At 54.7% G+C, this 14,387-nt stretch overlaps 1 protein-coding gene across 6 annotated transcripts in view; it reads right to left on the bottom strand.

The window, feature by feature from the left end:
* Positions 1 to 14,387, bottom strand: part of DNAH7 (dynein axonemal heavy chain 7) — a 165,802-nt gene that overhangs the window by 85,966 nt on the left and 65,449 nt on the right. For all 6 annotated transcript variants that reach the window (XM_029069034.2, XM_029069035.2, XM_029069036.2 and 3 more), the window contains 5 exons: positions 12,948 to 13,160; positions 10,096 to 10,194; positions 8,353 to 8,601; positions 5,732 to 5,881; positions 1,997 to 2,179 (listed from right to left, as the gene is read on the bottom strand). In XM_029069034.2, coding sequence (XP_028924867.1) covers positions 1,997 to 2,179; positions 5,732 to 5,881; positions 8,353 to 8,601; positions 10,096 to 10,194; positions 12,948 to 13,160 — 894 coding nt within the window. The remainder of the gene's footprint in view (positions 1 to 1,996; positions 2,180 to 5,731; positions 5,882 to 8,352; positions 8,602 to 10,095; positions 10,195 to 12,947; positions 13,161 to 14,387) is intronic.

Raw genomic sequence — 14,387 nt, 5'->3', positions numbered from 1 at the left:
TGGACTAAGCGCTAGGAAAGTCCAGTTGGGCACCAGATAGAGACCGTCCCTCCCCAACGACGCGCTCGCGAAGTGGGGAGACAGACATCGAGACGAAGCAAGTAGACGGGCATCAGTAGCATCGATATAAACAGAATTATAATAATAATAACGACGATGGTATTGGTGAAGCGCTTACTATGGGCCGAGCACTGTTCTAAGCGCCGGGGGGGGGGGATAGAAGGTCATCAGGTTGTCCCCCGTGGGGCTCCCAGTCTTCATCCCCATTTGACAGATGAGGGAACTGAGGGCCAGAGGAGTGAAGTGACTCGCCCAAAGTCACACGGGTGAGAAGTGGCAGAGCCGGGATTCGAACCCAGGTCCTCTGTCTCCCGAGCCCGGCCTCTCGCTCCTGAGCCACGCTGCTTCTCGATTATAGATATACACGCGTCAAAACAAGCGAACGGGCACTCATATAAATAAATAGAATTAAAAGAGTCCAATAGAGCAATAAGCAGACGCATTCTCATGCCCACGACGGGCTTCCCGTCTAGCGGGACAGGGATGGCCTCATTATTATTATTATTATCATTATTATTATAATAAATAATGTTGGTATTTGTTAAGCACTTACTATGTGCAGAGCACCGTTCTAAGCGCTGGGGGAGATACAGGGTCATCGGGTTGTCCCCCGTGAGGCTCACAGTTTTAATCCCCATTTTCCAGATGAGGGAACTGAGGCACAGAGAAGTTAAAAATAATAATAATGGTGGTATTTGTTAAGCGCTTACTATGTGCAGAGCACTGCTCTAAGCGCTGGGGGAGATACAGGGTCATCAGGTCGTCCCACGGGAGGCTCACAGTTAATCCCCATTTTCCAGATGAGGTAACGGAGGCACAGAGAAGTTAAGTGACTCGCCCACAGTCACACAGCGCGGCTCAGAGGAAAGAGCCGGGGCTTGGGAGTCAGAGGTCATGAGTTCGAATCCCGCCTCCGCCACTCGTCAGCTGGGTGACTGTGGGCAAGTCACTTATCTTCTCTGTGCCTCAGTTCCCTCATCTGTCAAATGGGGATGAAGACTGGGAGCCCCACGGGGGACAACCTGATGACCTTCTATCTCCCCCAGCGCTTAGAACCGTGCTCGGCACATAGTAAGCGCTTAACAAATACCAACATTTTTATTATTATTATTATTAAGTGGCAGAGTTGCTTCCAACCTGATAATCTTCAGTCCACCCTGGCGCTCAGTAATAATAATAAGGCATTTGTTAAGCGCTTACTAGGTGCCAAGCCCTGTTGTAAGCGCTGGGGGAGATACAGGGTCATCAGGTGGTCCCCCGTGGGGCTCCCGGTCTTCATCCCCGTTTTCCAGACGAGGGAACCGAGGCCCAGACTTGCCCCGAGGCACCCAGCCGACAAGCGGCGGAGCCGGGATTAGAACCCAAGGCCTCCGACTCCCCAGCCCGGCCTCCTTCCACTGAGCCCCGCCGCTTCCCCGGGGCCCGGCACGTAGTAAGCGCTCGACAAATGACATCTAAAACAGGAAATCGATCAGACGAAGCCCGTCTCCCTCCGCGCCATTCGGCTAGGCCCTAGAGAAGCAGCGGGGCTCCGTGGCAAGAGGCCGGGCTGGGGAGTCAGAGGTGGTGGGTTCTAATCCCGGCTCGGCCACGCGTCTGCCGTGTGACCTTGGGCCAGTCACTTCACTTCTCTGGGCCTCGGTGACCTCATCTGCAAAAATGGGGAATCCAAACCGTGAGCCCCACGTGGGACGATGACCCTGTATCTCCCCCAGCGCTTAGAACGGTGCTCGGCACGTAGTGAGCGCTTAACAAATAACTAATTAGGATTAAGCTCCCAGCGGGCGGGGAACGTGCCCGTCGATGGTTGCATCGGGCCCTCCCGGGGGCCCGGCCCGGCGCTTCGCGCTCGGTAAGCGCTCGGCACCCACGATGGGAGGGAGGGAGGAACGAGTGGATTACGGTCGTCCGACGGACGTCGAGAAGGGACGCTCACCGTGGCGGGCGAGGCCACTTCTAGGTCCATCGGCTCGAAGATGAGGCTCATCTGGGGGGACATCTGGATGATCTCGCCGCTCATGAGGCAGAGCTTTTTGTTGTCATCCAAGACGGTGTTCATGTTCTCGATCCACACGGCGTCCACCGGCCCGTCGAAGACCAGCCACTTCCGATCCGGAGTCTAGCGGAGAGAGCCCCGGCCAGCGAGGGGTGGCGGAGGCCACCGGTCACCCAGACCCGCTCCGTCGAGCCATCGGTCGTATTTATATATACATAATAATAATAATGTTGGTATTGGTTAAGCGCTTACGACGTGCCGAGCACCGTTCTAAGCGCTGGGGGAGATGTTGGTACTTGTTGGTACTTGTTAAGCGCCTACTATGTGCAGAGCACTGTTCTAAGCGCTGGGGTAAACACAGGGGAATCAGGTCGTCCCACGTGGGGCTCACGGTCTTAATCCCCATTTTACAGATGAGGGAACTGAGGCACAGAGAAGTGAAGTGACTTGCCCACAGTCACACAGCTGACAAGTGGCAGAGCTGGGATTCGAACTCATGAGCCCTGACTCCAAAGCCCTTGCTCTTTCCACTGCGCCACGCTGCTTCTCTAAGGGGAATCAGGTTGTCCCACGTGGGGCTCATCGTCTTCATCCCCATTTTCCAGAGGAGGGAACTGAGGCACAGAGAAGTGAAGTGACTTGCCCACAGTCACACAGCTGACAAGGGGCAGAGCTGTACATATACATATTTGTTTAATAGTGTTGGTACTTGTTAAGCGCTTACTATGTGCAGAGCACTGTTCTAAGCACTGGGGTAAACACAGGGGAATCGGGTCGTCCCACGTGGGGCTCACAGTCTTAATCCCCATTTTCCAGATGAGGTAATTGAGGCCCAGAGAAGTGAAGTGACTCGCCCACGGTCACACAGCCAAGTGGCAGAGCTGGGATTCGAACTCATGAGCCCTGACTCCAAAGCCCGTGCTCTTTCCACTGCGCCACGATGAGCCTCACGTGGGACGACCTGATGACCCTGTATCTCCCCCAGCGCTTAGAACAGTGCTCTGGCTCAGTGGAAAGAGCGCGGGCTTTGGAGTCAGAGGTCATGGGTTCAAATCCCGGCTCGGCCATTTGTCAGCTGTGTGACTTTGGGCAAGTCACTTCACTTCCCGGTGCCTCGGTTCCCTCATCTGGAAAATGGGGATGAAGACCGGGAGCCCCACGTGGGACAACCTGATTCCCCTGTGTCTACCCCAGCGTTTAGAACGGTGCTCGGCCCATAGTAAGCGCTTAACAAATGCCAACATTATTAGAGTAAGCGCTTAACAAATACCAACATTAGTATTGGGTGCCTACTGTGGGCGGACGGCGGGACTGAGCTCTTGGGGTTCTTACGGGGAGCCGTGGCCTGGACGTTTGGGGGGGAAAATGACGCGCGCAGCGCAGAGGAGTTTGGGCTGGGGCGGGGAGAGGCGGGAGGCTGGGAGGTCGGCGGGGAGGCCGATACAGTCACCGAGGAGGGAGAGGAGAAGCCATTTGATTCCCGGGGTAAGAACTCTTGATAGAGGGGAAAGGGAAGATTTCCAGCAATGTCTTGAAGCTCGAACGGACAGGATTTAGCGCCCGACTGGTCGGACGAGGGAGGGGAGTCAAGGAGAACGCCGAGGTTCGGGAGACGGGAAGGACGGTGGTGCCGTCTACAGTGATGAAAAAGTCAGGGGGAGGGCAGGATTTGGGTGGGAATAATTTTATATATATATATATGTTGGTATTTGTTAAATGCTTATTATGTGCAGAGCACTGCTCTAAGTGCTGGGGTAGGTACAGGGTCATCGGGTCGTCCCACGTGAGGCTCACGGTTAATCCCCATTTTACAGATGAGGGAACTGAGGCCCAGAGAAGTGAAGTGACTCGCCCACGGTCACCCAGCTGACAAGGGGCAGAGCCGGGAGTCGAACCCGTGACCTCTGACTCCCAAGCCCCGGGCTCTTTCCACTGAGCCACGCTGCTTCCCTAATCACGATGGTATTTGTTAAGCGCTTACTATGTGCCGGGCACTGTATTAAGCGCCGGGGTGGCTACAATAACGATGAGGGTATTTGTTAAGCGCTTACTATGTGCCAAGCACTGTTCCAAGCGCTGGGGTGATCAGGTTGTCCCATGTGGGGCTCACAGTTTTAATCCCCATTTTCCACATGAGGTCACTGAGGGCCAGAGAAGTGACGTGACTTGCCCACAGTCACCCAGCTGACAAGTAATTCGAACCCGTGACCTCTGACTCCCAAGCCCGGGCTCTTTCCACTGAGCCACGCTGTACCTACCCCAGGGCTTCGAACAGTGCTTAACACACAGTAAGCGCCGAACGAATACCATCAAGAAAGTTTCCCGCAATGGCGAACGATGAAAACGCTTACGGCCGCCAAAGGAGCGGTCCAGAAAGCCCCGCCCCAGAACTGGTTCCGGCCCTGCTTCCTAATAATAATCATTCTTATTACTAATAATAATAATCGCGGTATTTGTTAAGGGGGATAAAGCACAGGTCTGGGAGTCAGAAGGTCATGGGTTCTAATCCCGGCTCTGCCAATTGACTGCTGTGCGACCTGGGGCAAGTCACCGTGTAAGCGCTCAATAAATACGACTGAATGAAGTCACTTCTCTTCTCGGTGCCTCAGTTCCCTCCTCTGTAAAATGGGGATGGAGATCGGGAGCCCCACGTGGGACAGGGACTGTGTCCAACCCCATTTGTTTGGATCCACCCCAGCGCTTAGTACAGTGCCTGGCACATAATGAACGCTTAACAAATACCATAATTATTAACAGAGAAGCAGCGTGGCTCAGTGGCAAGAGGCCGGGCTTGGGAGTCAGAGGTCATGGGTTCGAATCCCGGCTCCGCCGCTTGTCAGCTGGGTGACTTTGGGCGAGTCACTTCACTTCTCTGGGCCTCAGTGACCTCATCTGGAAAATGGGGATTAAAACTGTGAGCCCCACATGGGACAACCTGATAATAATAATAATAATAATGTTGGTATTTGTTAAGCGCTCACTATGTGCCGAGCACCGTTCTAAGGGCTGGGGGAGATACAGGGTCATCAGGTTGTCCTACGTGAGGCTCACAGTTTTAATCCCCATTTTACAGATGAGGTCACTGAGGCCCAGACAAGTGAAGTGCCTCGCCCACAGTCACCCAGCTGACAAGTGGCAGAGCCGGGATTCGAACCCATGAATCCCAAGCCCGTGCTCTTTCCACTGAGCCACGCTGCTTCTCTGATCACCCTGTATCCTCCCCAGCGCTTAGAACAGTGCTTGGCACATAGTGAGCGCTTACCCAATGCCATTGCTATCATTAAATAGTATCGTTATCATAATGTGCCGAGTACTGTTCTAAGCACCGGGGAAGATACAAGCTCATCAGTTTGAACGCAGTCCCCGGCCCCCGTGGGGCTTATAGTTTTCATCCCCACGTTCCCCGGCTCCACCACCTGTCTGCCTTTCGTTCATTCAGTAGTATTTATTGAGCGTTTACTATGTGCAGAGCACTGTACTGAGCGCTTGGAATGTGCACTTTCCTTCTCCGGGCCTCCGTGACCTCATCCGTCAAATGGGGATGAAGACCGTGAGCCCCACGGGGGACAACCCGATGACCTCGTATCTCCCCCAGCGCTTAGAACGGCGCTCGGCACAGAGTAAGCGCTTAACGAATAGCATTATTATTATTATTATTGTTATTATTGCACATACCCCTGAGGAAGCGAAGGCCCGGAAGCTGACGGCCAGAATGCCGTCAGACCACTCGTGGGACACGGCGTCGAACTGTCCGTAGAGCTGGCCCATGGACACCGATTTCGGGTTGATCACCGTGATCTGGACCTTGTTCTCCTCCATCAGACCCTGGAGACCAACGGTGGATTCTCGTTATATAATAACATTGGTATTCGTTAAGCGCTTACTACTAATAATAATAATAATGATGATGGCATTTGTTAAGCGCTTACTATGTGCCAAGCAATGTTCTAAGCACCGGGGGGCTACAAGATGATCAGGTTGTCCCCCGTGGGGCTCACAGTTTTAATCCCCATTTTACAGATGAGGTCACTGAGGCCCAGAGAAGTTCAATGACTTGCCCAAAGTCACCCAGCTGACAAGCGGCAGAGCAGGGATTCGAACCCATGACCTCTGACTCCCAAGCCCGGGCTCTTTCCAGCGAGCCACGCTGCTTCTCTAGTATCCAGGCGCTCTACTCTCCCAGAGACCTCGTGGGGTCCGGGATTTTGTCCTTCCTCGGTTAAACGCCGTCTCGGGGCGCGTGCACCTATTGATCGATCTTTTATTCGATCCATCGATCGATCATTGAGCTGTTATCGGGTGCAGAGCACTGTCCCCCGCGCTGGGGTGAGGACGATGTGGCGCAGAGTAAGTGCTCAGTAAATACGACTGATCGACTGACTGATTGACACCCAATAGGAGTAGGGGATCCGTCGTCTGCCCGTAATGCCAGAGAAGCAGCGTGGCTCAGTGGAAAGAGCGTGGGAGGCGGAGGTCGCGGGTTCTAATCCCGGCTCCGCTACCCGTCAGCCGTGTGACTTTGAGCAAGTCACTTCACTTCTCTGGCCCTCAGTCCCCTCATCTGGAAAACGGGGATGAAGACCGGGAGCCTCACGTGGCACAACCCGATGACCTTGTAACTGAATCATAAAATTGTTGCCTTATTGTCCACGCCAAGCGCTTAGTCCAGTGCTCTGCACGTGGTAAGCGCTCAATAAACACTACTGAATGCAATGAATGAACGAATAAATCCGACCGAATGAATGAATGAATACAACTAAAGGAATGAATGAACGAGTGGCCAAGCCAGCTTTGGAAGCTCCATGGTGTAGTGGGTAGAGCCCGGGCGTGGGGGTCAGAGGACCTGGGTTCTAATCCCGGCTCCGCCACCTGTCCGCTGTGTGATCCCGGGCCAGTCGCTTCACTTCTCTGGGCCTCGGTTCCCTCATCCATAAAATGGGGAGAGACATTGTGACCCCCACGTGGGACAGGGGCTGTGTCCAACACGATTTGCTCGTATCCACCCCAGCGCTCAATACGGTGCCTGGCACCGTGTCGGCGCTTAACAAATGCCATAATTTGTTCTAATAATTAAGAATTGAATAATTTAAAGCTCCCCTTTTCCCTCTGCTCCCTCTACCCCCCCCCCCCTTCACCTCTCCGCAGCTAAACCCTCTTTTCCCCCCTTTCCCTCCGCTCCTCCCCCTCTCCCTTCCCCTCCCCTCGGCGCCGTACTCGTCCGCTCGACTGTCTATATTTTCGTCACCCTATTTATTTTGTTAATGAGATGTACATCGCCTCGATTCTATTTATCCGCTGTTGTTTTAATGAGACGTTCATCCCCTCGATTCTATTTATCGCCATCGTTCTCGTCCGTCCGTCTCCCCCGATTAGACCGTGAGCCCGTCGAAGGGCAGGGACCGTCTCTATCTGTTACCCATTTGTCCGTTCCAAGCGCTTAGTAATAATGTTGGTATTTGTTAAGCGCTTACTATGTGCAGAACATGGGTAGATACAGGGTAATAAGGTTGTCCCACATGAGGCTCACCGTCTTAATCCCCATTTTACAGATGAGGGAACTGAGGCCCAGAGAAGCGAAGTGACTCGCCCTCAGTCACCCAGCTGACAAGTGGCAGAGCCGGGAGTCGAACCCATGACCTTTGACTCCCAAGCCCGTGATTTTTCCACGGAGTCACGCTGCTTCTCTAATTCTTTAGTACGGTGCTCCGCACATAGTAAGCGCTCAATAAATACTACTGAATGAATGATTAACTATTTATTAACTAGAGAAGCAGCGTGGCGCAGTGGAAAGAGCACGGGCTTTGGAGTCAGGGCTCATGAGTTCGAATCCCAGCTCTGCCACTTGTCAGCTGTGTGACTGTGGGCAAGTCACTTAACTTCTCTGTGCCTCAGTTCCCTCGTCTGTAAAATGGGGATTAAGACTGTGAGCCCCACGTGGGACAACCTGATTCCCCTGTGTCTACCCCAGCGCTTAGAACAGTGCTCTGCACATAGTAAGCGCTTAACAAATACCAACATTATTATTTATTATTATTATCATCATTAGTGACCCAGGTCCCCCCGACCCCCCAGGCCCCGGTTCTTCCGCCAGGCTCCGAGAAACGCGCCATTTCGTCCCCGCAAACGTCGGCCCGGCCGGACGAAGGCCCCGGCCCCCATCCGCGGACCGCTCGCCCGCCTCCGTTCATTAAATCGTATTTATGGAGCGCCTACTGCGTGCGAGAGCAAGGTGCTAAGCGCCGGGGGGGGCTCCGCTCGAATAGAGAAGACACGTTCCCCGTCAGGGAGGAGCTGACCTTCTCGCAGAGGTCGGTGAGGGCCCCGGCCAGGACGCGGTAGGCGGAGGTCTTCCCCCCGAACGGCTCGCCGACGATCATGAAGCCGTGGCGGACGATCATCATCTCGAAGATCTGCAGGATCTTCTCGGCGAACAGCTTGGTCATCTGCAGGTTCAAGGCTTCGCAGTTGTCTTTGATGGCGGCCAGCAGGTCGTTGTAATCCGGCTTGGGCAGCTTCACCCCCGGAAACAGGTCTGAGGTGATTCCCTGCCGGAGGACGGTGAGAATAATCGAAATCGTAGCCGTGGGATTTGTTGAGCGCGCTTACTGCGTGCCGGGCGCCGTTCTAAACGCCGGGGGAGATACGGGGTCATCGCGTTGGACCCAGGCCCCTGTCCCACTTGGGGCTCACCGTCTCGATCCCCGTCTTACAGATGGGGGAACCGAGGCCCAGAGAAGTGAAGCGACGGTCCAGTCGGTCGGTCGATCGCATCGACCGAGCGCTCACTGTGTGCGGAGCGCTGGGCTAAGCGATTGGGAGACGACCGCACGGCAGTGGAATGACACATTCCCTGCCCACCACAAGCCGACGGCCAAGGGGGAGAGAACGAGCTTGGCCTACTGCTTAAAGCCCGAGCCCGGGGGTCCGCAGGACCTGGATTCCAATCCCGGCTCCGCCACTCGTCGGCTGTGTGACCCTGGGCGAGTCACGTCACTTCTCTGGGCCTCAGTTCCCTCATCTGGAAAATGGGGATGGAGACTGTGAGCCCCACGGGGGACGGGGACTGTGTCCAACCCGAGTAGCTTATCTCCACCCCAGCGCTTACGAACAATAGTAATAATAACGTTGGTACTTGATAAGCGCTTACTACTTAACTGCTCCGTGCCTCAGTTCCCTCATCTGGAAAATGGGGATTAAAAGTGTATGAGCCGCACGTGGGGCAACCTGATGACCCTGTATCTCCCCCAGCGCTTAGAACAGTGCTCGGCACCTAGTAAGCGCTTAACAGATACCAACATTATTATTATTATTATAATTATTACGTGCCAAGCACTGTTCTAAGCGCTGGGATAGACACAAGGCGATCAGGTTGTCCCACCTGGGGCTCCCAGTTTTCATCCCTATTTTACAGTTGAGGTCACTGAGGCCCAGAGAAGTGAAGTGACTTGCCCAAAGTCACACAGCTGCTAAATGGAGGGATTAGAACCCACGACCTCTGACTCCCAAGCCCGGGCTCTTGCCACTGAGCCACCTTGCTTCTCGTAGTCAGTGTTTAACCAATTCCACAATTATTGCTATCGTCTTCATTATTTTTAGTCAACAGGGTCTTGGACTAATTGTATTCGTCCAAGGGGAAGCAGCGGGGCTCAGTGGAAAGAGCCCGGGCTTGGGAGTCAGAGGTCGTGGGTTCAAATCCCGGCTCTGCCACGTGTCAGCTGGGTGACCGTGGGCAAGTCACTTCACTTCTCTGGGCCTCAGTTCCCTCATCTGTAAAATGGAGATTAACTGTGAGCCTCACGGGGGCCGACCCGATGACCCTGTATCTCCCCCAGCGCTTAGAACGGTGCTCTGCACATAGTGAGCGCTTAACGGATACCGACATTATTATTATTATTACACTGTAAGCTCCTCGAGGGTGGGGATCATCCCTACCAGTTCCATTTTACTCTCCCGAGTGCCTAGAACAGTGCTCCGCACCCAGGAAAAGTGTAATAGACACGAGGGATTGGCCGACCGATTAAAGGGATAAATGGTCTTACCTCGAAAAGGGGTATATCGTGGGATAAGAACTTGGGCAGGTTCACATCGATGATGGATCTAAGTAGCAGAATCTCTTCATTTTCCGCCGGGTATTTAAGCTGAAAGACAGAGCGTTTCCTCCTGAGCCGTACATTTTATCGCCCCGGTTCGCAACTTTGATTAAAAACCAACTTTTATCTTCAGAGGGAGTCCTGACATCCCCCAGCTGGCGCGGTAAAGACGCCGGCACCCCCGAAGTGCTACTTTACGACGACGGCGAGACCAGATCCGTGAAATGGGTTAAACGGAAAGGATTTGAAATGGGTTAAACGGAAAGGATTCAGAGGTCAAATCAACTACCTCCAAATATAGCTAATAATAATAATGATGTGGATATTTGTTAAGCGCTTACTAATAATAATGTTGGCATTTGTTAAGCGCTTACTATGTGCAGAGCACCGTTCTAAGCGCTGGGGGAGATACAGGATCATCGGGTCATCCCACGTGAGACTCACAGTTAATCCCCAATTTACAGACGAGGTAACTGAGGCCCAGAGAAGTGAAGTGACTCGCCCACAGTCACACAGCTGACAAGTGGCGGAGCCAGGAGTTCATTCATTCAATAGTATTTATTGAGCGCTTACTATGTGCAGAGCACTATACTAAGTGCTTGGGATGAACAAGTCGGCAACAGATAGAGACGGTCCCTGCCGTTTGACGGGCTCACGGTCTGATCGGGGGAGACGGACAGACGAGAACAATGGCACTAAACAGCGTCAAGGGGAAGAACATCTCGTAAAAACCGATGGCGACTAAATAGAATCGAGGCGATGTACAATTCATTAACGAAATAAATAGGGTGACGAAAATATATACAGTCGAGCAGACAAGTACGGTGCCGTGGGGATGGGAAGGGAGAGGTGGAGGAGTAGAGGGAAAAGGGGAAAATGAGGCTTTAGCTGCGGAGAGGTAAAGGGGGGATGGCGGAGGGAGTAGAGGGGGACGAGGGACGAGGGGGACGAGGGAGTTGAACCCATGACCTCTGACTCCGAAGCCCAGGCTCTTTCCACTGCACCACGCTGCTTCCCCAAATAATGTTGGTATCTGTTAAGCGCTTACTATGTGCAGAGCACCGTTCTACGCGCTGGGGGAGATACAGGGTCATCGGGTTGTCCCACGTGAGGCTCGCAGTCTTCATCCCCATTTTGCAGATGAGGGAACTGAGGCCCAGAGAAGTGAAGTGACTCGCCCACAGTCCCCCAGCTGCCGAGTGGCGGAGCCGGGAGTCGAACCCATGACCTCTGACTCCCAAGGCCGGGCTCTTTCCACTGAGCCACGCTGCAGAGCACTGTTCTACGCGCCGGGGGAGATGCGGGGTCATCGGGTCGTCCCCCGCGAGGCTCACAGTTAATCCCCATTTTACAGATGAGGGAACTGAGGCCCAGAGAAGTGAAGGGACTCGCCCACGGTCACCCGGCTGACGAGTGGCGGAGCCGGGATTCGAACCCTTGACCTCCGACTCCCAAGCCCGGGCTCTTCACCCCGTACTCAGCAGGAGGCTTCAATCCGACAATCAGTGGTATTTCCTGCCTCTTTTCTGCATCCAGGACAGTGTACTAAGCGCTTAGGAGAGTACAACACAACAGTCAAACCCACCCGCTCCCTGCTCTCGGGGAGCTTACGGTCGAGACGGGGAGGCGGACATTGAGAGAAATAAATGAATTTCGGACCTAAGTGCCGAGGGGCCGGGCGGGGAGATGGAGGAAGCGAGTTAGTCGGGGCGACGCCGAAGGGAGCGGGAGAAGAGGAGAGGAGGGTGCAGTCAGGGCAGGCCTCTGGGAGGAGGCGGGCCTTCCACGGGAAGCTGCGGGGCTCAGTGGCAAGAGGCCGGGCTTGGGAGTCAGAGGTCATGGGTTCGAATGCCGCCTCTGCCACTTGTCAGCAGGGTGACTGTGGGCGAGTCACTTGACTTCTCCGGGCCTCAGTTCCCTCGTCTGTCAAATGGGGATGAGGACCGGGAGCCTCCCGTGGGACGACCTGATGACCCCGGATCTCCCCCGGCGCTTAGAACGGTGCTCGGCTCATAGTGAGCGCTTAACAAATACCATCGCTATTATTATTATTCACTCATCCGATCGTATTTATTGAGCGCTCACCGTGTGCAGAGCACCGGACTAAGCACAGTGCAGCAACAAACAGAGACAAGTCCCTGCCCAACAACGGGCTCACAGTTAAAGGGGGAGGGGGGGAGACAGACTTCAAAACAAGTAAACTGGCATCAGTAGCATCAATATAAAGAAATAGAATTAGAGATATAGACACATCATTAATAGAATAATAAATATTATTATTTATATAATAATGGAAATGGGGATTAACTGGGAGCCTCCCGTGGGACGACCCGATTCCCCTGTAGCTCCGCCAGCGCTCAGAACGGCGCTCGGCACATAGTAAGCGCTTAATACCAACATTACTATTACGCTGTCCTCTCCCAAGCGCTTCGTCCAGTGCTGCGCGCACGGCGGGCGCTCAGAGGAGCAGCGTGGCTCAGTGGAAAGAGCCCGGGCTTTGGAGTCGGAGGCCGTGGGTTCGAATCCCGGCTCGGCCACCTGTCAGCTGGGTGACTTCGGGCGAGTCGCTTCGCTTCTCGGTGCCTCAGATACCTCATCTGTCAAATGGGGATGAAGACCGTGAGCCCCACGTGGGACGACCCGATTCCCCTGTGTCCACCCCAGCGCTTAGAACGGCGCTCGGCACATAGTGAGCGCTTAACAAATACCAACATTATTATCATTATTATTATTAAATGCCGCCGAGCGGCTGAGGGCACGCGTTGGGTGAACCCGACCGGAGGAACGAAGCAAGGACCGACCTTGAGGTTGCCGGCGGCCGTCAGGACCGACTTCACGGCCCTCATCCCGTAGTCGTAGTGGTGCTGGGACGACAGCTGCTCCGAGCACAGGCGATACGTGGCGACGATCTTCACCGACAGGGGCCGGGCCGTGACGAAGCCGCAGGAGTACAGGACGATTTCGGCGATCATGGCGTAGTCGGGGACCATCATGGCCACCGTCCTGAAGAGAGCCTGGAGGGTTCGGTGGTCCCATCGTCTTCATTGAGCGCTTACCACGCGCGGGGCGGTGTACTGAGCGCGCGGAGGGGGACAGCAGAACGATAAACGCCCACGTTCCCCGTCCAAACGCGGTGGGCCGGGACGGCGGACGAGACGTTCAAACGGACGGAGAGGCTACATCGCGATCATCGGGACGATGGCGTTTGTTAAGCGCTGACTACGGGCCGAGCGCCGTGCTAAGCGCCGGGGGAGACGCAAGGTCATCGGGTCGTCCCCCGTGGGGCTCCCGGTCTTCATCCCCATTTCCCAGATGAGGGAACCGAGGCCCAGAGAAGGGAAGTGACTTGACCAAGGACACGCAGGGGACAGGTGGCGGGGCAGGGATTAGAACCCAGGTCCTCCGACTCCCAAGCCCGTGTTCTTGCCCCTAGGCCACGCTGCCTCTCTTCATAAGAATAATAATGACGTTGGTATCTGTTAAGCGCTCACTAGGTGCGGAGCACCGTTCTAAGCGCTGGGGCAGATACAGGGTCATCGGGTCGTCCCACGTGAGGCTCCCAGGCTTCATCCCCATTTTCCAGATGAGGTCACTGAGGCCCAGAGAAGTGAAGTGCCTTGCCCAAAGTCCCACGGCTGACGAGTGGCCGAGCCGGGATTCGAACCCATGACCTCCGCCTCCCAAGCCCGGCCTCTTTCCGCTGAGCCGCGCTGCTTCTTCATCCCTTAGGGGGCCGATCGATCGATCCATCGTACGTGCGGCGTGCTTACCGCGTGCAGAGCACTGTACTAAACGCTTGGGAGAGGGCAGTGCGACCGAGTGGGTAGACACAGTCCCTGCCCCCAGAGAGCTCACGGGAGCTTAGAGGCTAGAGGGTGATCGGCCGGTCGTATTTATTAATAATAATAATAATAATAATGTCGGTATTTGATAAGCGCTTACTACGTGCCGAGCACCGTTCTAAGCGCTGGGGTAGACCCGGGGGAATCAGGGTGTCCCACGTGGGGCTCCCGGTCTTAATCCCCATTTTCCAGATGAGGGAACTGAGGCACCGAGAAGTGAAGCGACTCGCCCACAGTCACACAACTGACGAGTGGCGGAGCCGGGATTCGAACTCATGAGCCCTGACTCCATAGCCCGTGCTCTTTCCACTGAGCCACGCTGTTACTGAGCGCTCACGGTGCAGAGCACTGTTCTAAGCGCTTGGAGAGCACAATGCAACGGAGTTGGAGGACACACTC

This window comes from Ornithorhynchus anatinus, chromosome 7 (genome assembly GCF_004115215.2).
Source record: "Ornithorhynchus anatinus isolate Pmale09 chromosome 7, mOrnAna1.pri.v4, whole genome shotgun sequence".
Classification (NCBI taxonomy): Eukaryota; Metazoa; Chordata; class Mammalia; order Monotremata; family Ornithorhynchidae; genus Ornithorhynchus; species Ornithorhynchus anatinus.
The sequence above is the reverse complement of the archived record's forward strand: the minus strand, read 5'-3'. Positions and strand labels throughout refer to the sequence as shown.